The sequence below is a fragment of the Adiantum capillus-veneris genome, chromosome 16, assembly GCF_014529385.1.
Source record: "Adiantum capillus-veneris isolate H3 chromosome 16, ASM1452938v2, whole genome shotgun sequence".
In the NCBI taxonomy this organism is placed as follows: domain Eukaryota; kingdom Viridiplantae; phylum Streptophyta; class Polypodiopsida; order Polypodiales; family Pteridaceae; genus Adiantum; species Adiantum capillus-veneris.
This window is the reverse complement of record NC_140946.1, coordinates 29610905-29627299: the sequence shown is the minus strand read 5'-3', so window position 1 is coordinate 29627299 and position 16395 is coordinate 29610905. Positions and strand designations below refer to the sequence as shown.

General features: G+C 44.8%; 1 protein-coding gene across 1 annotated transcript in view; it reads right to left on the bottom strand.

Moving 5' to 3' along the window:
* The window catches only part of LOC147438785 (uncharacterized), a 67422-nt gene that overhangs the window by 22910 nt on the left and 28117 nt on the right, over positions 1-16395 (bottom strand). Inside the window, exons 3-5 of the mRNA XM_086484761.1 lie at positions 16177-16229; positions 16041-16105; positions 15878-15956 (exon numbers count right to left, since the gene is read on the bottom strand). Of these exons, the coding sequence (XP_086340887.1) occupies positions 15878-15956; positions 16041-16105; positions 16177-16229 (197 nt within the window). The remainder of the gene's footprint in view (positions 1-15877; positions 15957-16040; positions 16106-16176; positions 16230-16395) is intronic.

The following is a 16395-nucleotide window of genomic DNA, read 5'->3' as shown; positions in this document are numbered from 1 at the left end:
GAGTCCAACGGAAGCATCCCCTAAAATTTAGGGAACTGCTATTTTGGGCCATGAAATATGTTCGCGTCATTACCTCCGGAATGACAAGGGGAACATTTGGAAACTCTGCCACGAAGTCAACTGGGCAACCGGTCGGGAGATTTTTAGGCGGCAACCCCAAAACGGGAAAATGCGTGTAATCATGCCAAGTGGCACATTTTAATGCACTTTCCTCATGCATAATAAGGTAGCGCTGATTTTTAAGCTGGGAGGCTCATTTTGCAAGAAATGTCACAGGTTAAGAGCTATGGAGTGCTTTCTTTCCACTCTATGTACAGTGTGGTGCTAGGAGTGATACCCTGCACACTACACACTGCTCTCTCTCTCCCCTACGTGCAGTTATGTGATACCCCACAAGAGGGCTCTTCATTTGACTAATGTATAGTTGTGTGGGTTCATGCGCGATTGCCGAGGCAAGAGCCTCTTGCACATGTACTGGATTAGCTAGTTGCTAATCCCCCACAAGTACAGCTCGCTTGGCTATAGCCGGCTGCAGCCAGGGAGGAGGAGAAGCTTCTCCGATGGGGCATTGTTTCCTTGCATAGAATGCACGAGCACCACCCAGACAGTCCTTGGTTCGAGGAGCAAATGCAGCAGGCTCGACAGGAGCTGACTAGCATTGAGTTTTCCTTCCATTGGCAGGCATCATAGTGGACCCAGGTGGGTGACAGAGTTACTTCGGAGTTCTTTGAGACGGTGGGGCCCCACCATGCACACACCAGTGTCAGCCAGTTGAGGAGACCCGACGGGTCAGTTGCTTCAAAGCCTGAGGATATGCACGCAGTTGCTACCGTGATTTGCTGTCAATTTGCTCTAAGGTGATGCTGGCTACTATGTGGTACATCACATCTTGCTATATCTTCTCCATCTCCTGTATGAGCCAACTAGAGAGGCTCATCAGGAACTTTTTGTGGTCAGGGCGCGACACCCAGTTAGCCCGGGCCAAAGTGGCCTGGCTGGTCATCACCACCTTATCATGTTTTCAGGGGGGACTAGGGATCATTGACCCAACACAACAGAGCAGAGCCCTCCTTGGGAAGTTTGTGGTCAGAGGACTGCTTCCAGGGGAGGAGCCCTCGGAGAAGAAGTTACTTCTCCGGCTTCGAGCTCGAGTCCCTCATATGGGCAGCCCTTGGAGCCCTTCTATCAAATGGATTTTTACTGAGATGCATAGAGTTGGTCTGAGCAAGAGATGGAGGATCGGTTTGTTGCGAGCTTGCTCAGGTCTTGGGAGCACTTGAGGAGTGGCATGGAGCAGCATCAACCCACTTGCACGGAGGAGCGCTTGAGACAGCTCCTTGTTTGGAACCCCATGGTTAGCACTCAGAGAGGCCACCTCGTTGGTAGTAGGCCTTGTCACAAACTGATAACGTGGCATGACCGGCAGACTAATGAGGTGGCAGCCTGTACAAACAGTAGGCCACATTGCAGCAATACGAAATCCAGCAAAACAAGTTCGCAGGCTGACGTGGCAGATTGTACGGATTTTCACGCTAGCTACTGACATGACAAGGCTATACGCAATTTCGTATTTTGCACTGGCTGCTTTTTGGCAGTTTTTGGAGCCATTTGCTTTTGGGATCCCTTGCTTCTAAGTTTAACTGCTTTTGGGACTCTGTTTTTAGCATCCCTTTGTAAAAATAAAAGGAACCCAAGGGCCTCACTCTCCAGGGCATCTCGACGCAAAGCTGAGAGCTGAGCACCCGTGGGAATTGTACTTTGCAATGATTAATGAAAAACAAATAGCGAAGGGGCCGCCAATCTCTGGGGCCAATCTCTCTAGGCACAGAACTACGCCGGGCCATGTGGACTCTCTCTGTTAAAGTTGAGTGATTATGAAGTTTCTCTTCGTGTCTTGCTATTGATTTCTCGCTTTCTCGCTTGGAGTGTCCAAGCCTATTAAAGTGGTATCAGAGCACACGAAGATTCTTCTTCTACGGGGGATCCGATCCTTTTTTGCAACACACGCAGTTTTCTTTGAAAGAATCTTCATGCCCGAGATCACTCCCGATCGGATGGGACCACTTGCAGAGGCAGTTCTAGCGCACCCGACAGGGACGTAGCCATTACACCTGTCATTGGCAAACTTCGGTTGCATTGTCAGGGTATTTGGGGCATGAGGACTTCTTCAAAATGCCTTTGGCAGGTTGTGATGTTCTCTTAAGGATTCCCTAGTACCACAAGAACAACGCCGTGGTCGATTATCGAACGAGGAAAGCGACTTTGACTATAGAGAAGGGCACAACCATTGTACTTGATATTAAACTGAAGAGCGAGTCTGACCCTATTGTATCGGCTTCGGCCATTTCAAAATTAATGAAATCCAGTCTGTTTGTTTACTCGATCTTTATGAAAGAATTGAGCAATAAGGATAAAACAAATATGTCTAAACTTGATAAAGAACGCCAAGATTTTCTCCACTCTCACGCCGATTGCTTCTCAGAAGGCCTACCACGCGAGTTACCACCTGCTCGTCCTGAAGATCATACCAATGATCTGATACCTGGAAGAACACCACCGAACCGGCCACCTTACCGTGTGAGCCAAGCACAAAATGAAGAGATTATAAACCAAGTGAAAGACCTCTTGTAAAAGGGTCTTGTCCAGCCTAGTACTTCACCTTATTGCTCTCTAGTGTTGTTGGTTTTGAAGAAAGACGGATCTTGGAGAATGTGCATCGATTATAGAGCTCTCACCAAAATCACCATCAAGAACAGATTTCCGATTCCTAGGATCGATGATATACTCGATAGATTACAGGGATCCTCGTGCTTTAGCAGCATTGACTTGAAGAGTGGATATCATCAGATCTGGATCGCGTCGGGAGACGTCTACAAGACAGCTTTTCGGACAACTTTTGGGTTATTTGAGTTGTTGGTGATGCCTTTTGGCTTAACCAATGCTCCTGCGACATTTGACCGGATGATGGATAGGATTCTTCGAGAGTACAGGCTATTTGTTGGCACTTCCTTTGACGAGATCATTGTTTTCTCCAAGAATGAGGCAGAACACAGAGATAGTCTGCCAGGCGTTACGAGATCACAAGTTAGTGATTAATGCAAAGAAAAGTGAATTTTTCCTACCAGAGATACACTTTTTGGGACAAATGGATCCGGCCAAGATAGAGACTATACGTGATTGGCCCGATTTGAAGAATGTCCATAAAGTTAGAAGCTTCTTGAGACTGTGTTCGTACTACATGAGGTTCATTCGAAAGTTTGCACAGGTTACTTCCCCTTTGCATATCTTGACACAGAAAGGAGTCCCTTTCTCGTGGGGACCCACAGAGGTGACTGCCTTTCATACATTGAAAGAGAAACTCAGACTAGTTTTGACTTTGCTGGACTTGCAGAAGTCATTTGGAGTATATTGTGATGCTTGTGGTCGTAGTCTGGGTGTAGTCTTAATGCAAGAAGGCCATGTCATTGCTTACAAGAGCCCATTGTTCTCAAGGCCGAAGATAACAGCCCAGATTTATGAGAAAGAGCTTTTGGCGGTTATCCATGCTCTTACTGAGTGGCGGCATTACCTACTCGGAGCGGATTTTACTGTCTTTACAGACCATCAGAGTTTCCGCTACTTGTCACAATTTCACTTCCAGATTGTCCATGGACAGGGACAAAAGAATGTGGTGGCAGATGCTTTGTCTCGAAAGCCGTTGGTTCTGGCTATTTCCGTGATACATCATAGGAGCTTCGAGGATATGGTCGACCAGTATGCCACAGATACAAATTTTGCAGATATTTTCACAGGATATGGCATGGGGAGACAGTAGCAGGATACTCCATTCGGGAAGGCTACTTGATGAGAAAAACCATGTGCGTTACACAGCCGGGTCACCACAGCATTGCTACCACCATGAAAGGGGTAGAGAGATACTTCTTTTGGCCGAGACTCAAAAAGGATGTAGAAGAGTTTGTGTGCAGTTGCTTAGTATGCCAGAAGGTCGAGTTTGACAGACATAAGGCACAGGGATTGTTACAGCCTTTATCCATACCCACCCGCCCCTGGGAAAGTATTGCAATGGATTTCATTTTTGATCTCCCCATAACAGAGAGTGGTCACGACGGTATCTGGACTATTATTGACAGATTTAGCAAACACGCTCATTTCATTCCAATGAAAAAAAAAAACAGTCAAGCCGGATCACTTAGCGAGACTGTTTGTGGCCCAGATCTTCAGATTACATGGCATGCTTGAGACGATTGTCTCCGACAGAGACCCCAAATTTACGAGTTTGTTTTGGAAGGCAATTTGGGAGAACATTGGCACGAGGTCGCAGTTCTCGTCATCGTTTCACCCGCAGACTGATGGGCAATCTGAGATTGCAAATTCAGTGGTTCTAGATTTATTGAAGTCTTATATCTTAGATCAGAAGACTCAATGGGAAAAGTACCTACCTTTGGTGGAATCTACCTACAATCACACAATACACTCTTCGATGGGGAAGGCGCCATTTGAGATTGTTGAAGGTGCTGCGAAGGGTCCACCCTTCCTAAGCACGAAGATAAGATTTTTGAAGCGGATGAATATACGCGAGACTTGGATACGGCTTTTGCCAAGGTTCGAGAGACTTTGCAGAAGTCTCAAGAACGACAGAAAAAGGCAGCGGATTGCCATCGTCGCGACTTGAAATTGAAGGAGGATGATTGGATGCTCTTACGTTTTGAGAAGGCACGTCTCAGAAAGAAAAAGGGAAAGGAGAGGCTTTTTCCAAAGCTTAGTTTGCGATACTACGGACCTTTCCACATCACTGAAAAGATAAATGATATCTCCTTCCGACTGAAACTGCCAAATACTTGGAGGATTCACAATGCATTTCATGTGAGTCTCTTGAAACCTTTTAAAGGTGATGTGCCTGACGATGGGGAGCCTGATGAGCAACCCGAAGTGGAAGAAAACGAGGAGATTGCAGCATTTTGGTCTGATTGATCTCGTATAGACATGGTTGCAATAGGGGTTAGTCAATAGGGATTAGTCAATCGGACATCGATGAGGTCCTGATTGGACCTAGATACAATTGCTAGCTACATTGCCGATAAAATAATAATCTAAGATCCGAATGAATGTTGAATGTCATGTGGTGTCCTGTGATGTCGAGTGATGGCCTGTGATGTGACTGTCGATTTAGTACATGTGCTAGATTGTGTTCCTAGTACGTAGGTACTAACAGTCAGTGTCTGCTAAGACGGTTTATGGCTTGTCCGTTTTGCAGGCGTAATCGAGGGCGATTACAATGCTTTCAAGAGGGGGGTATGTCACCAATTGATGACGTGGCTACCAAAGGCAGAAACCCTAATTTCTGCCAAAAACCCTAAAACCTGCAAACCCTAATTTCTAGCAAAAACCCTAATCTGCAGAAACCCTAATTTCAGGAAACCCTAACCCTAACTGCTGGCTGAAACCCTAAAGTGGCTGAAACCCTAATTTCAGGTGGCAAATGCCACGTGGCAGCAATACGGATCTTTCCAGGAATTGCGGCGGGATTCACGGCGGAAAATTCCAACCTCCAAGCGACGCAATTTGGGTTGCTTTTTTCTACGCATGGGCAAGAAGAGAGAGAGAAATTAATTTGCTTTATTTTTACTCTATGAGAGAGAGAGAATTTTTGCTTTTGTTTTGAAAGCTTTTGGGGCTTTGCTTTTGGGCATCCCTTGTAATCTTTAAATAAGCGGTTTAGGGCTCACTCTAGGGAGCATCTGAACGCAGAGTCTGAGAGTGAAACCCTAACCACTCTCTTGTACTTCGACATTGATTTAATACATAAAGAATTACCGAAAGGGGCGCCAGTCTTTGGGGCCAATATCTCTAGGCACGGAACTCCGCCAGGCCAGTGCAAATCTATTGTGATTTGTGAATTGTTTTGAAGTGGTTATTTGGTGCTGTCGTGATTGATTCTTGACTTGGAGTGTCCAAGTTTGTTACATCTTGAATAGAAGACGAACCAAAGGACCACCAGAAGATAAGCCAGAAAGTTATAGAGCAACGGCCAAGCGCAGAAAAGGAAAGATGAAAGTAGGACTGGTACCACATTGCATGGGGACCGACCCGAATTAGATGAACGAAAGCACAAAACTTTGTCGTGCATGGGGTAAAGTGAAAAATCAGGAAGCCCTCGATGGAGGAGCCAAGGCAAACTTCATTGGCGGCTCGACTTGGAATTGCACTCGATAGGCTAAGGCCACAGGCAGAGGCAGTTTTAGCGACACCCGGACGGGATGTTGCCATTACACCTGTCATTGGCAAAGTTCATTTGCATTGTCAGGGGTATTTAGGGCACCAGGACTTTTATATCATGCCTTTGGAAGGGTGTGATGTCCTCCTAGGAATCCCTTGGTACCACAAGAAGAACGCCGTGGTGACGCTAAGAAAGTGACTTTGACGAATGAGAAGGGCAAAGAGACTATACTTGATGGAAAAAAACTGAAAGGTAGAATATGTTTGACCTCGAAAAGGAACGACAAGATTTTCTGCAATAGAGGCTCACTGTTTCTTTGAGGGCGTACTAGGCGAGTTGCCTCCTTCACGTCCTGAAGATCACATGATTGATTCCTGGTAGTACACCACCGAACCAACCACCTTACAGAGTTAGTCGAGCCCAAAATAAAGAAACATTGAACCAAAATAGATTTCCAGATTACGAAGATCAATGATATACTTGACAGACTGCAGGGTTTTAATTGCTAAATTGATATGAAGAGCGGTTATCATCAAATCTGAATTGCTCCTAGAGACGTCTACAAGACAGCTTTCAAGACGACTTTTGGGATTTTCAAAGAGTTTTACAAGCACTGCGGAAGCAAAAATTGGTTATAAATACAAAAAAGAGCAAAGTTTTTTTCCCTAAGATACACTTCCTAGGACATATCGTCTGAGCGATAGGGGTAAAGATGGACCCAGTCAAAATTGAGACTATTTGTTATTGGCCTGATTTGAAGAATGTTCATGAGGTTCAAAGCTTATCTGGGCTTGTGCTCATATTATCGGTGGTTCATTCGGAAATTTGCAGAGATAGTTTCTCCTTGCCATATGGTGACTCAGAAAGGCGTTCCTTTTATTTGGGACCGACAAAGATTGCAGCCTTTGAGACTCTCAAACAAAAAGTTGACTACTGGATTCGTGTTGGCATTACCAAACCTGCAAAAGCCATTCAAAATTTATTGTGATGCTTATGGTCGCAATTTGGGAGCAATCTTGATGCAAGAAGTCCATGTAATTGCTTATGAAAGCAGGATGTTTTTACGTCCTGAAACGGTTGCACAAATTTATGAAAAAGAGCTATTGGCAGTGATTCATACTCTTACCCAATGGCGACACTATTTACTCGGAGCTGATTATACAGTCTTTACGGATCATTAGAGTTTACGCTACTTCTTGTCACAGAAGCAATTTTCGGAAAAGCAGATACAATGGGCTACCCTCCTGTCACAGTTTCACTTCCAGATTGTCCATGTTCAAGAACAAAAGAATTTAGTGGCAGATGCATTGTCGTGGAAGCCCTTGGTTATGGCTATTTCCGCGATTCATCACAGAAGCTTCGAGGATATGGTTGATCAGTACACCACGGATCCCGACTTTGTTGATATTTTTACTAAGATACTGGATAGGGAGACAGTTTCAAGCTATTCCATACGGGATGGCTATTTGATGCGGAAAACGATGTGTGTTACACAGCCCTTGAGGGAAAAGATTTTGGCAGCGTACCACTGTCCACCTTTTATAGGCCACTACAGCATAAATACCAGCTTGAAGGGTGTGGAGCATTATTTCTATTGGCCAAGGCTTAGAAAGGATGTGGATGACTTTGTTCCCAGTTTTTTAGTATGCTGAAAGGTCAAGTTTTGACAGGCATAAGGCACACGGACTCTTACAGTCTTTACCCATTCCCACCCACCCCTGGGGAAGCATTGCGATGGATTTCATCTTTAATCTCCCCAAGACTCAAAAGTGGGCATGATGGCATTTGGACAGTCATCGACAGATTCGATAAACAGGCCCACTTCATTCCGGTAAAGAAGACAGTTAAGCCCGATCACTTGGCCAAACTGTTTCTCTCACAAATTTTCCGAATATATGGCATGCCTGAGTCCATTGCTTTGGACAGAAATCCCCAGTTTACTAGGTTGTTTTGGAGGGAAATCTGGGAGAACATTGGCACGCAGTTACAGTTCTCGTCCTCATTCCACCCGCAGACAGATTGGCAATTTGAGATAGCCAATTCAATGGAATTGGATTTGTTGAAGTCTTATATTTCGAATCAGAAGACTTGATGGGAAAAGTAAGGTTCCTCAATTTCTAAGCACCAAAGATAAGATTTTTTTGAAGTAAATTTTTTGAGGAAAAAAAAATCTAGAAGGCATGGAAGGCCATCTAGCCGTTTAGAGGAGCAAAGTTCGTCCTCTTTTGACAATGACCAGATCAACAAAAAGATTTCATGGAAGGGAGTCACGTCGTCAGATTTGAGACGTTTTTAGACTACCAGGACACCCATCGAGCCCTTGAGTTTGTACAACAATTTGACGTTGCCTTCTCCGGAGGACGGTTCTCAGAACATTCCAAGGTGCGAAAGCCGGTATCTTACTTGAAAGTAAATGTACCGACATGGTGGTCTACTCTGTTGTTACGTAGAGAAGCACCTGCGACATGATAAAAATTTAAGACTATTTTCACATCAACTTGGATATCATATCAATATGCAACAAATGTCATCACGGCGTGGCATCACTTTGAAAATGACTGAGAACGATACATTGGGATGACTACTGCCATAGGTTTTGGGATACTTATTTGGCAGTGTTTTCGTTTCGGAAGATTACTTTGAAAGACCAGATTGAGCAGTTTTGTTGTGGTTTGCCAAAAGAGATCCGAGAGTATTGCCCGAACCAGAAGTCTGCCTCTATTCAGAGACTTATGTAACATCCTAAGGAACGATTTGGAACGCATGCCGGCTCATTGACTTATCTTACGAACAGGATAGTATCCACCTCAACAAGACAAGAGTCCGCCAGATTGAAAAGATGAAGTGATGTGATGGTCATCTTTGTACAAGTGCTAAATGTGTCGTGTTTAGTGCGTTAGTACTTAGAGTCAATGTCTACTTAATTGGTTTAAGGCCTGTCTGTTTTGCAGGCGTAATCGAGGGCGATTACAATTCTTTCAAGGAGGGGGGGGGGGGGGGGGGAGAGATATCTAGCTACGAGGCATGAGGGGGGTGCAAAGCATGTGTTAGGATATTACAGAGGCTTTAAAGTTTACCAATTGAGTGGCTCGCCCCTCTAGAGGCAGCAGCTCCCAAATGGATGGGGAACTTCACGCGACTGGAGGTCCTCATCGCAATTTGAGCTTGCTCGGAGTCCGTACCCCACATGTTCTTTGAGGTTCAAGGAGAGGGTCGCCTTCACAGAGTCTCAGTAGAGGCTCCACACGTTGCGGAGTGTTGCTTTCAGAGAATACAAGTTGTGGGCATCTGTGGGAGGACCTGTGTCATAGATCCTGATCAAGCACATCTTGAGACAGGCCACTGGCGGCTTTGGGCTTGGGAGAACTGCCCCTGGCACGAGTACAGTGGGACCCTAGAGAATGATTCTCGAGGGATCCCTTCTCTTCAGCCGATCACCCTGGGATCCCCTTTTTCCAGTACACAGTTTGACTAGGGCGTCACATACTGGCAGTACATAGAGAGGCTCGTTCTGCAGCAGCACTTCATTGGCAGCAAGAGGGTCTCACAGCAGAGCTCTTGGCAGGTTTTATATCACAAACTGCTGAAGTGTCAAGTCACTGAAGAACGGAGCCAGCATTCAAATCCTGACCGAGGGGCCTAAACCCTAAGTGAAGAAGCAAAAGCAGTAGAATAAGTTTTACCAACTTGCAAAGTCTTGCCGAGTGGCCTATTTTTGAAGAAGAGTTCCCACCAACTTATGGGACCCCGTCCAATGGGGCCTAAAGGCTAAGTGACCTAAAGGCATTAAAATAAAGCAAGACCACACGCACGCACACACTCAATCTCTTGTGCAAAAGATGATGACATGGCAGTTGTACGTCGCACGTGATTTGCGTTGGCAATGCCACATGGCAACCTGTACGGATTTCCACGTTTTTACACTGATGACGTGGCAGCCTGTACGGAATTCCATGATTAGCGCTCAAACTGCTTTCTGGAGGCCAACTGCTTTTGAGTTTGAAGCTTTTCATGTAAATTGCTTTTCATAGGCCAAGGAGGGCTCAATCTCTGGCACTCTACCAAGTGAAGGTGTAGAGCGCGAGAACCGGCATTGTACAGAGCTCAAGCAATATAAAGAACTACCGAAAGGGGCGCCAAGCTTTGGGGCCAGTGCTCTCTCGGGGTGGAACTCCGCCAGTGTCGTGCATCTCTTTCAGTTCAGTTGTTATTTGAAGTGCTTAAAGTTGCTGAATCTGTTCTTTCCTGTTGACACGTGGTGACGTGCACGTGAAAGTTTTGGGAGCGGTTGAGGGATCGCACACATCCGAGGAGACTTACTATGTTCCAGTGGCTAGTTGCACACAAAGCTACAACAGTTGGGAGCTGGCTAGTACACAGTGGCTTCTCGGCAGGCTGTGCAACTTGTGGCCATCCTTTGGAGACTCAACATCACTGTCTGTGGGACTGCCCCATGGCATAACAGGTTTGGCTTCGGGTTCTTCGGCTGATGCCAGCTTTCCACAGCTCGACAATACACTTGGGGTGTTGTAGCCTGCTCCACTCTCACCGGCCCTGCGCTCCATTTTGAGCTGGCTTCCACCAGCAGGATGATAGTGATACAAGGGGGTCCACCTACACTCCAGCTTGCCACAGAGCTTATCCCCAGGAGTGGTGCAATGAGAGAGAGGTGTTGCGAGCTTGATTGTGGCCTGACACTGGTTTATTTGGCGGGCCCGCTACTTCCGCATCTTCGAGGCTTGCCCTGCCCCATCGACAGAGACTGTTCGTGACTTTTGGCTGGAGCTGATTCACACTCTTAGGGGTCAGTTCGAGAGACTTCAGAGCAGCTCCGGCCGCATGCACGAGCACAAAGAGGCTTTCCTGCGACTCTAGTGCCGAGGGCCTTTGTTCACCATGGTCCAAGGTGTGCCTAGATGGCACTACCCGCCACCAATGTGCCTTTTTCCTCCTCCCATTTTGTGATTTAGCCCTCATTGTAATATTTTGTTTACTCTTTGGAAGAGTCTCCCCATGCTTTTGATGTAGCCCTCTCTAGTAGAGGTGGTTTGTAGCCCTATGGGCAGTTTTATTAACTAATGGAAGGATCTTTTTCTCGAGAAAAAAAACCCACAACACAGACCAAAACTGGTATATAAAAGCATGTTAAAAACCTGCATGTAACCACACCACTCTCTCTGTCGCTACGGTATCTGAAACTTCTGACTCGCAAGTAATGTGCGACGTATCCTAACAGAATACTTAAAGAAGGTGATTGGAGCATTTCCCTGTATATCCGACAGCCACTGCAACTCACCAGGATTCCATGAGATCAAGGCCGGCCCTTCCAAATCCAAAGACTCCAAGAGGCAACCTCCTCTACAGAGAGATGAAGATCCACTCATCGCTTTCTGCCACAAGAGCCCACTACTCTGATCGGTTGCCAAGCAAGTCTAGAAAGAACAGTTCCTCTTGTTAAAGTAAAAATAGATCCGTATGTGTGCAGAGGAGTCCTGCTCTCCAACAATAATGAGATAAGAACCGATACCTGACAAAAAGGGTTGTGCTAGAACCATCGAAGGCTTTCGAAGCAACCCCACCAACCTTGATGTTGTGGAAGTGTAGTATGACCTCTCATAACCTGGTCCCACAAGTCTGAAATGGCAGACTCAATCTCAAGAATCCTCGGCCAAATCCCTCTACGATATCATTCCTCCCTGCCAAGATATCTGCCAACAGCAATCTATCACAACACCAAATGCTTATCGAACTAGTTGGACCACCGTCTCAAATAGCCAAAACAATGTATAATCACTACCCTAGTTGTTGAGGTCTCTCACCACACTCTAAAAGGACAAGGATGGTGACGAAAGAGTTCCATACAAGAGGTTGTCGCTCAACCTCCTCTCAAGCAAGGAGAACATCTGACCAAGCACTTCTGATGGAGATCCAATCTGTAACAATGAGTGCACGAAAGGAGACAAATGATCTCAATGCAAAGGCGCATCCGTAAACAAAAAACATATCCCTACAGTCCATGTGTGTATGTCTCTAACACCATGGGTGGAAGTGACTGTAGCCAAGGTGGACTAAAGTAACATCTTTCAAGGTTCATTGCCTAGGAAAAGTCTTGTACCAATGAGCTTGGTAAGAAGTGCACGACGCTCCAACTCATGATCAATTATACCCAAACCACCTCTGCCTGGGGAGAATCACTGTGGACCATCGAACTCTGGCCCGAGTGTCACAAGTGCCATCTGATCCCCCAAAAAGGAAGTTTCGAATCAAGCGCCTCAATGCACAACAGGTGCCAACACCCGAATGGCCACTAATGCTCGACCAGCCAAAGTAAGATGCTGCGAGGACCAGTAGCAAAGCTTCCTATGAATCGACAGCATAACAGGTGCTAATTGTTGCTCCGAAGTCACATCCAGACCCATTTGAAACCCCAAGTATCTATAAGACAACCAAGTAAAACCATCCATTGTACCCTAGGTCGGCATGTCATCAATCCCCACAAGAATGTCAAAAGACTTGTACCAATTGATGTGTGTACCACTGGCCAAACAATATACATCCAAAGAATGACAAATTGCATCCAAAACACCCATGGCATAGTGTAAAAACAATAGAGTGTCATCAGCATACTCCTGATCTACAAATCTAGCTCATCCTCAACAAGCATGAGTAGACCTCTAATACCTAGCTGTTGTGCTCTAAAGAAATCTGACATCGTCTCAGCCTCAAACAAAAAGAAGTAAGGTGCCACTGCGCAGCCTTGCCTGACTAAATGAGAGAGCTCAAACGAGCGTCCAACAAATCCTTCAATGATCACTGCACTAGAAGCTGATCTGTACAGTGTCGAGACTCCTCTAATCCAAGCAACTAAGAAAACCATCCAAAGTAGGGATCCCTCAAGAAAAACTCCAATCTACTCTTTTATAGGCCTTCTCAAAATCGAGGAGGAGGATCGCCAACGACGTAAGGGATGATTGAGGCCTCTCTACTTCCTAATGAAAGCAAAACAAATTGTCCATAATACACTGATCCTGAACAAAACCTGTCTGAGAACTGTGTATAAGGTCCGATAGAAAAGGACGCACTCAAGCACTAATCAATATTTTATAAACCGAAGAGAGGAGTGTGATGGGCCACCACCGTCTTAAACGAGTGATGTCCCCTCCCTTCGGTATAAGAGATATAAGGCCTGAATACATCAACAGCGGCATAGGATCCATATCAAATATATCCTGGCAGCCTCTAAATAGCCACAGCTATACTACATCCCAATAAGTCGTGAAAAACCTCTGATAAGATCATCATAACTTGGACAGGAGGAATGACCCAAACTATGTTCAAGGAAAAAGGAGCAATCAACTAAAGGCACATATCTGTAGTCACTCACCTCCTTGAGAAGTGCCAGAGATGATCTCTAGCCTATAAAACCTCTACAGTGATTGATCTGATGTGACAAGTGCTCATAGAAATCTGAAGCAATATCTAGCACCTGATCCAACTCCGTATGCAATACCCTACAGAATCCTTGATCGCACACATCATAGACCCTGTTGGTCTCGCTCTCTGCATAGCAAAGGATTTCCTTGTTCATCCTATCTCCTCTCAAGATCTTATGGGACGTCGAAGCATGATATTAAAACTCGGACCTCGTGTCCTCAAGCCAACAAAGTAAGGATCATGTGGAGAATCCTGAAGGATGCACTGCATAGAGCTGAGGGGAGCACATGAAGTACGCTCTTTGTGCTGAATCTCTCTACGAATAGAACATGTAGTCTCCCTAAATAAGCAATTGGACTTCATGATGCAAGATGCTAACAATTGTGCAGGTGACGCGATAGATGGTGCCTTCTCTGACCAAAGCTGTTGTACTGCTGACATAGATCCTGCTCTGGAAGAACTCGCTCTGGGATCCAAGAACCTCTTCTCATGGTCGAAGGAACCCCAAAAGAGATGTAAAGTGAAACAAAGAAATGATATGACAATACAGTACCGGCCCAAATAGAGGTGGCACCACCCTCGAGGCTGCCCATGCACCAACATAAAATCCATCCAGACGCTCCAACAATGTGGCTGCCCCCCTAAATCCCCACGAGTAGCAAAGAGATCCTGAAGGCGACCGAACATCGCAATATGCGAAGCATCCAAAATTAACTTCAAGAGATGACCACAATCGATCCTCTTTCGAGAGTCGATTCACACCTACACAAAAGGAAACCTTGCAGCAAGAAGGCAGATGTTTTGGATGTTTTCAGATAAGACATACTTTCCGGCGCCCTCCAAAATGCTTAAATAACACCACAATGGATGTTTTCAAATAAGACATACTTTATTGCACCCTCCACAGTGCTTAAATAACACCACCTGCTAAGAAGCCTCGACCTTTTGTAGGACTTGTTCCCGATGTTAAGTTGTATCGACACATGATTCATCAAAAAAACTATGCAGAGCTCATGGAAAAATTCAAGGACATGCAACTTTGATCAACTTCGATTTAAGAGCCTTTTAGAACTTCATCTCTTTTGATTTTGTCAAAGGACTTGGAATTGATTGAGGTTACAGTAGTAAATCACTTCTCTCATATGATCTTTGCCATTTTCTACAAAGGATACAGTGGACAAGTTAATTTCCATATCATGAAGCTTGCAAGTTGCAACGTTCTCTTTGGCATGCATTGGCATGACAAGGTACATGTCCATTGTCAACATCGCAGTTTGGCCAAGAATCATTACCATACAAGATCACAGTAAATCGATGATCCTTAAAAGGATTGTCCGCCAATTTCTCAACTTGAACTAGTTCTAACGTCCTTTTTGTTGTATATATTCCCATGTTCAATAAAATCTTTACTTATTTGTATCTAATAGAATAATTGAAATAATTGAATCTGGCTGCACCTGTTTGACCTTACTTTGAGCTTGTTTGGACTAGTTGAAATTGTTTAAACCCATGTCACTTAATCTATTCACCCAGCCAATGTATTAATCTGATGACTTGTTAGTATTGATGTTTCAACAATCAATAAATTAATCTACGCAAAATAACTTGATCTTTAGCAAAAATGATGAACTCCAACCAGAAAACACAGCATTAGACAAGTAACAACCTTCCTTTCCTATGTTTTGAGTTGTTACAAGTGGAGATATGAAAATCAAGCAAGAGGAAAAACCTTCAATGTCCACACTTTACTCTTAGTTCTCATCTTTGCCAAACAATAGATTGATAAAGCCCTTTTCAAGGATCTAGCTCAAAGTTGCCAACCATAAGCTAGGCATGAAGGATTGCAACATGCAATAAACTACAGCACATGAGGGAACTACATGAGGAAATCATAGCTGCTATTTAATCTTATGTTGAAAGAATTTTCTACACTTAGGGCTTGTATGGTTCAATAAACCTGGTTGCAACTATGAAAGCCCAGTACCACGTGATGAAATGCAATCTCAATTCCTAGTGTAATACTGCATGACACATGCTAGAGTAAAAGCTTACAGAAATCACTCATGACAAGAACCTGCTGCAAATGTAATATTCCTTCTAGGCGTGATGCTATGTGAGACCTGTAAATAGTGTTGTTAAAATACACAAAAAGGCAATCTAGAATAATGCACAAAGAAACATTGTCAAACAAATGTGTTAGTGCTCTTCAATAGACAGACCACTCACCAAGTTTCTCTGAATGAAATTTTTTGTAAATGGAGCTTGTCTTGTCCACCTTAAACCCCATAGACTCGAACAATCTCAACTGTCATATAAATACAAAGACTCAAGTAACAACAAAAAATTCTACATATTTGTGACGCTTAATTCTACTATGAACAACACTGACCTGAACCAAAAAACCAGCATTTGGGCTTGCACTTCCACTCACACTCTGTAAAGAGGATAATGCATCTGCAGCAAAATATACATTGAGCAGACCTTTGTTTGTTTCACAATTATAAGAAAGAAAGCGTATTTCCTACCTTCAACAGGCATGCGCTCTGATTTCATCAAATACGCAGTTACAACAGCTGCACTGCATAAATCTCTCTCTCTCTCTCTCTCTCTCTCTCTCTCTCTCTCTCTCTCACACACACACACACCCAGCCCTCCCAAGCCCACTCGCTTTCAGCAGAGCAGACAGGCATTTCTTTCAAAAGGTCGTGGGGCTCAGTAAATCACTGCTCGCAGCTCGACCCAGC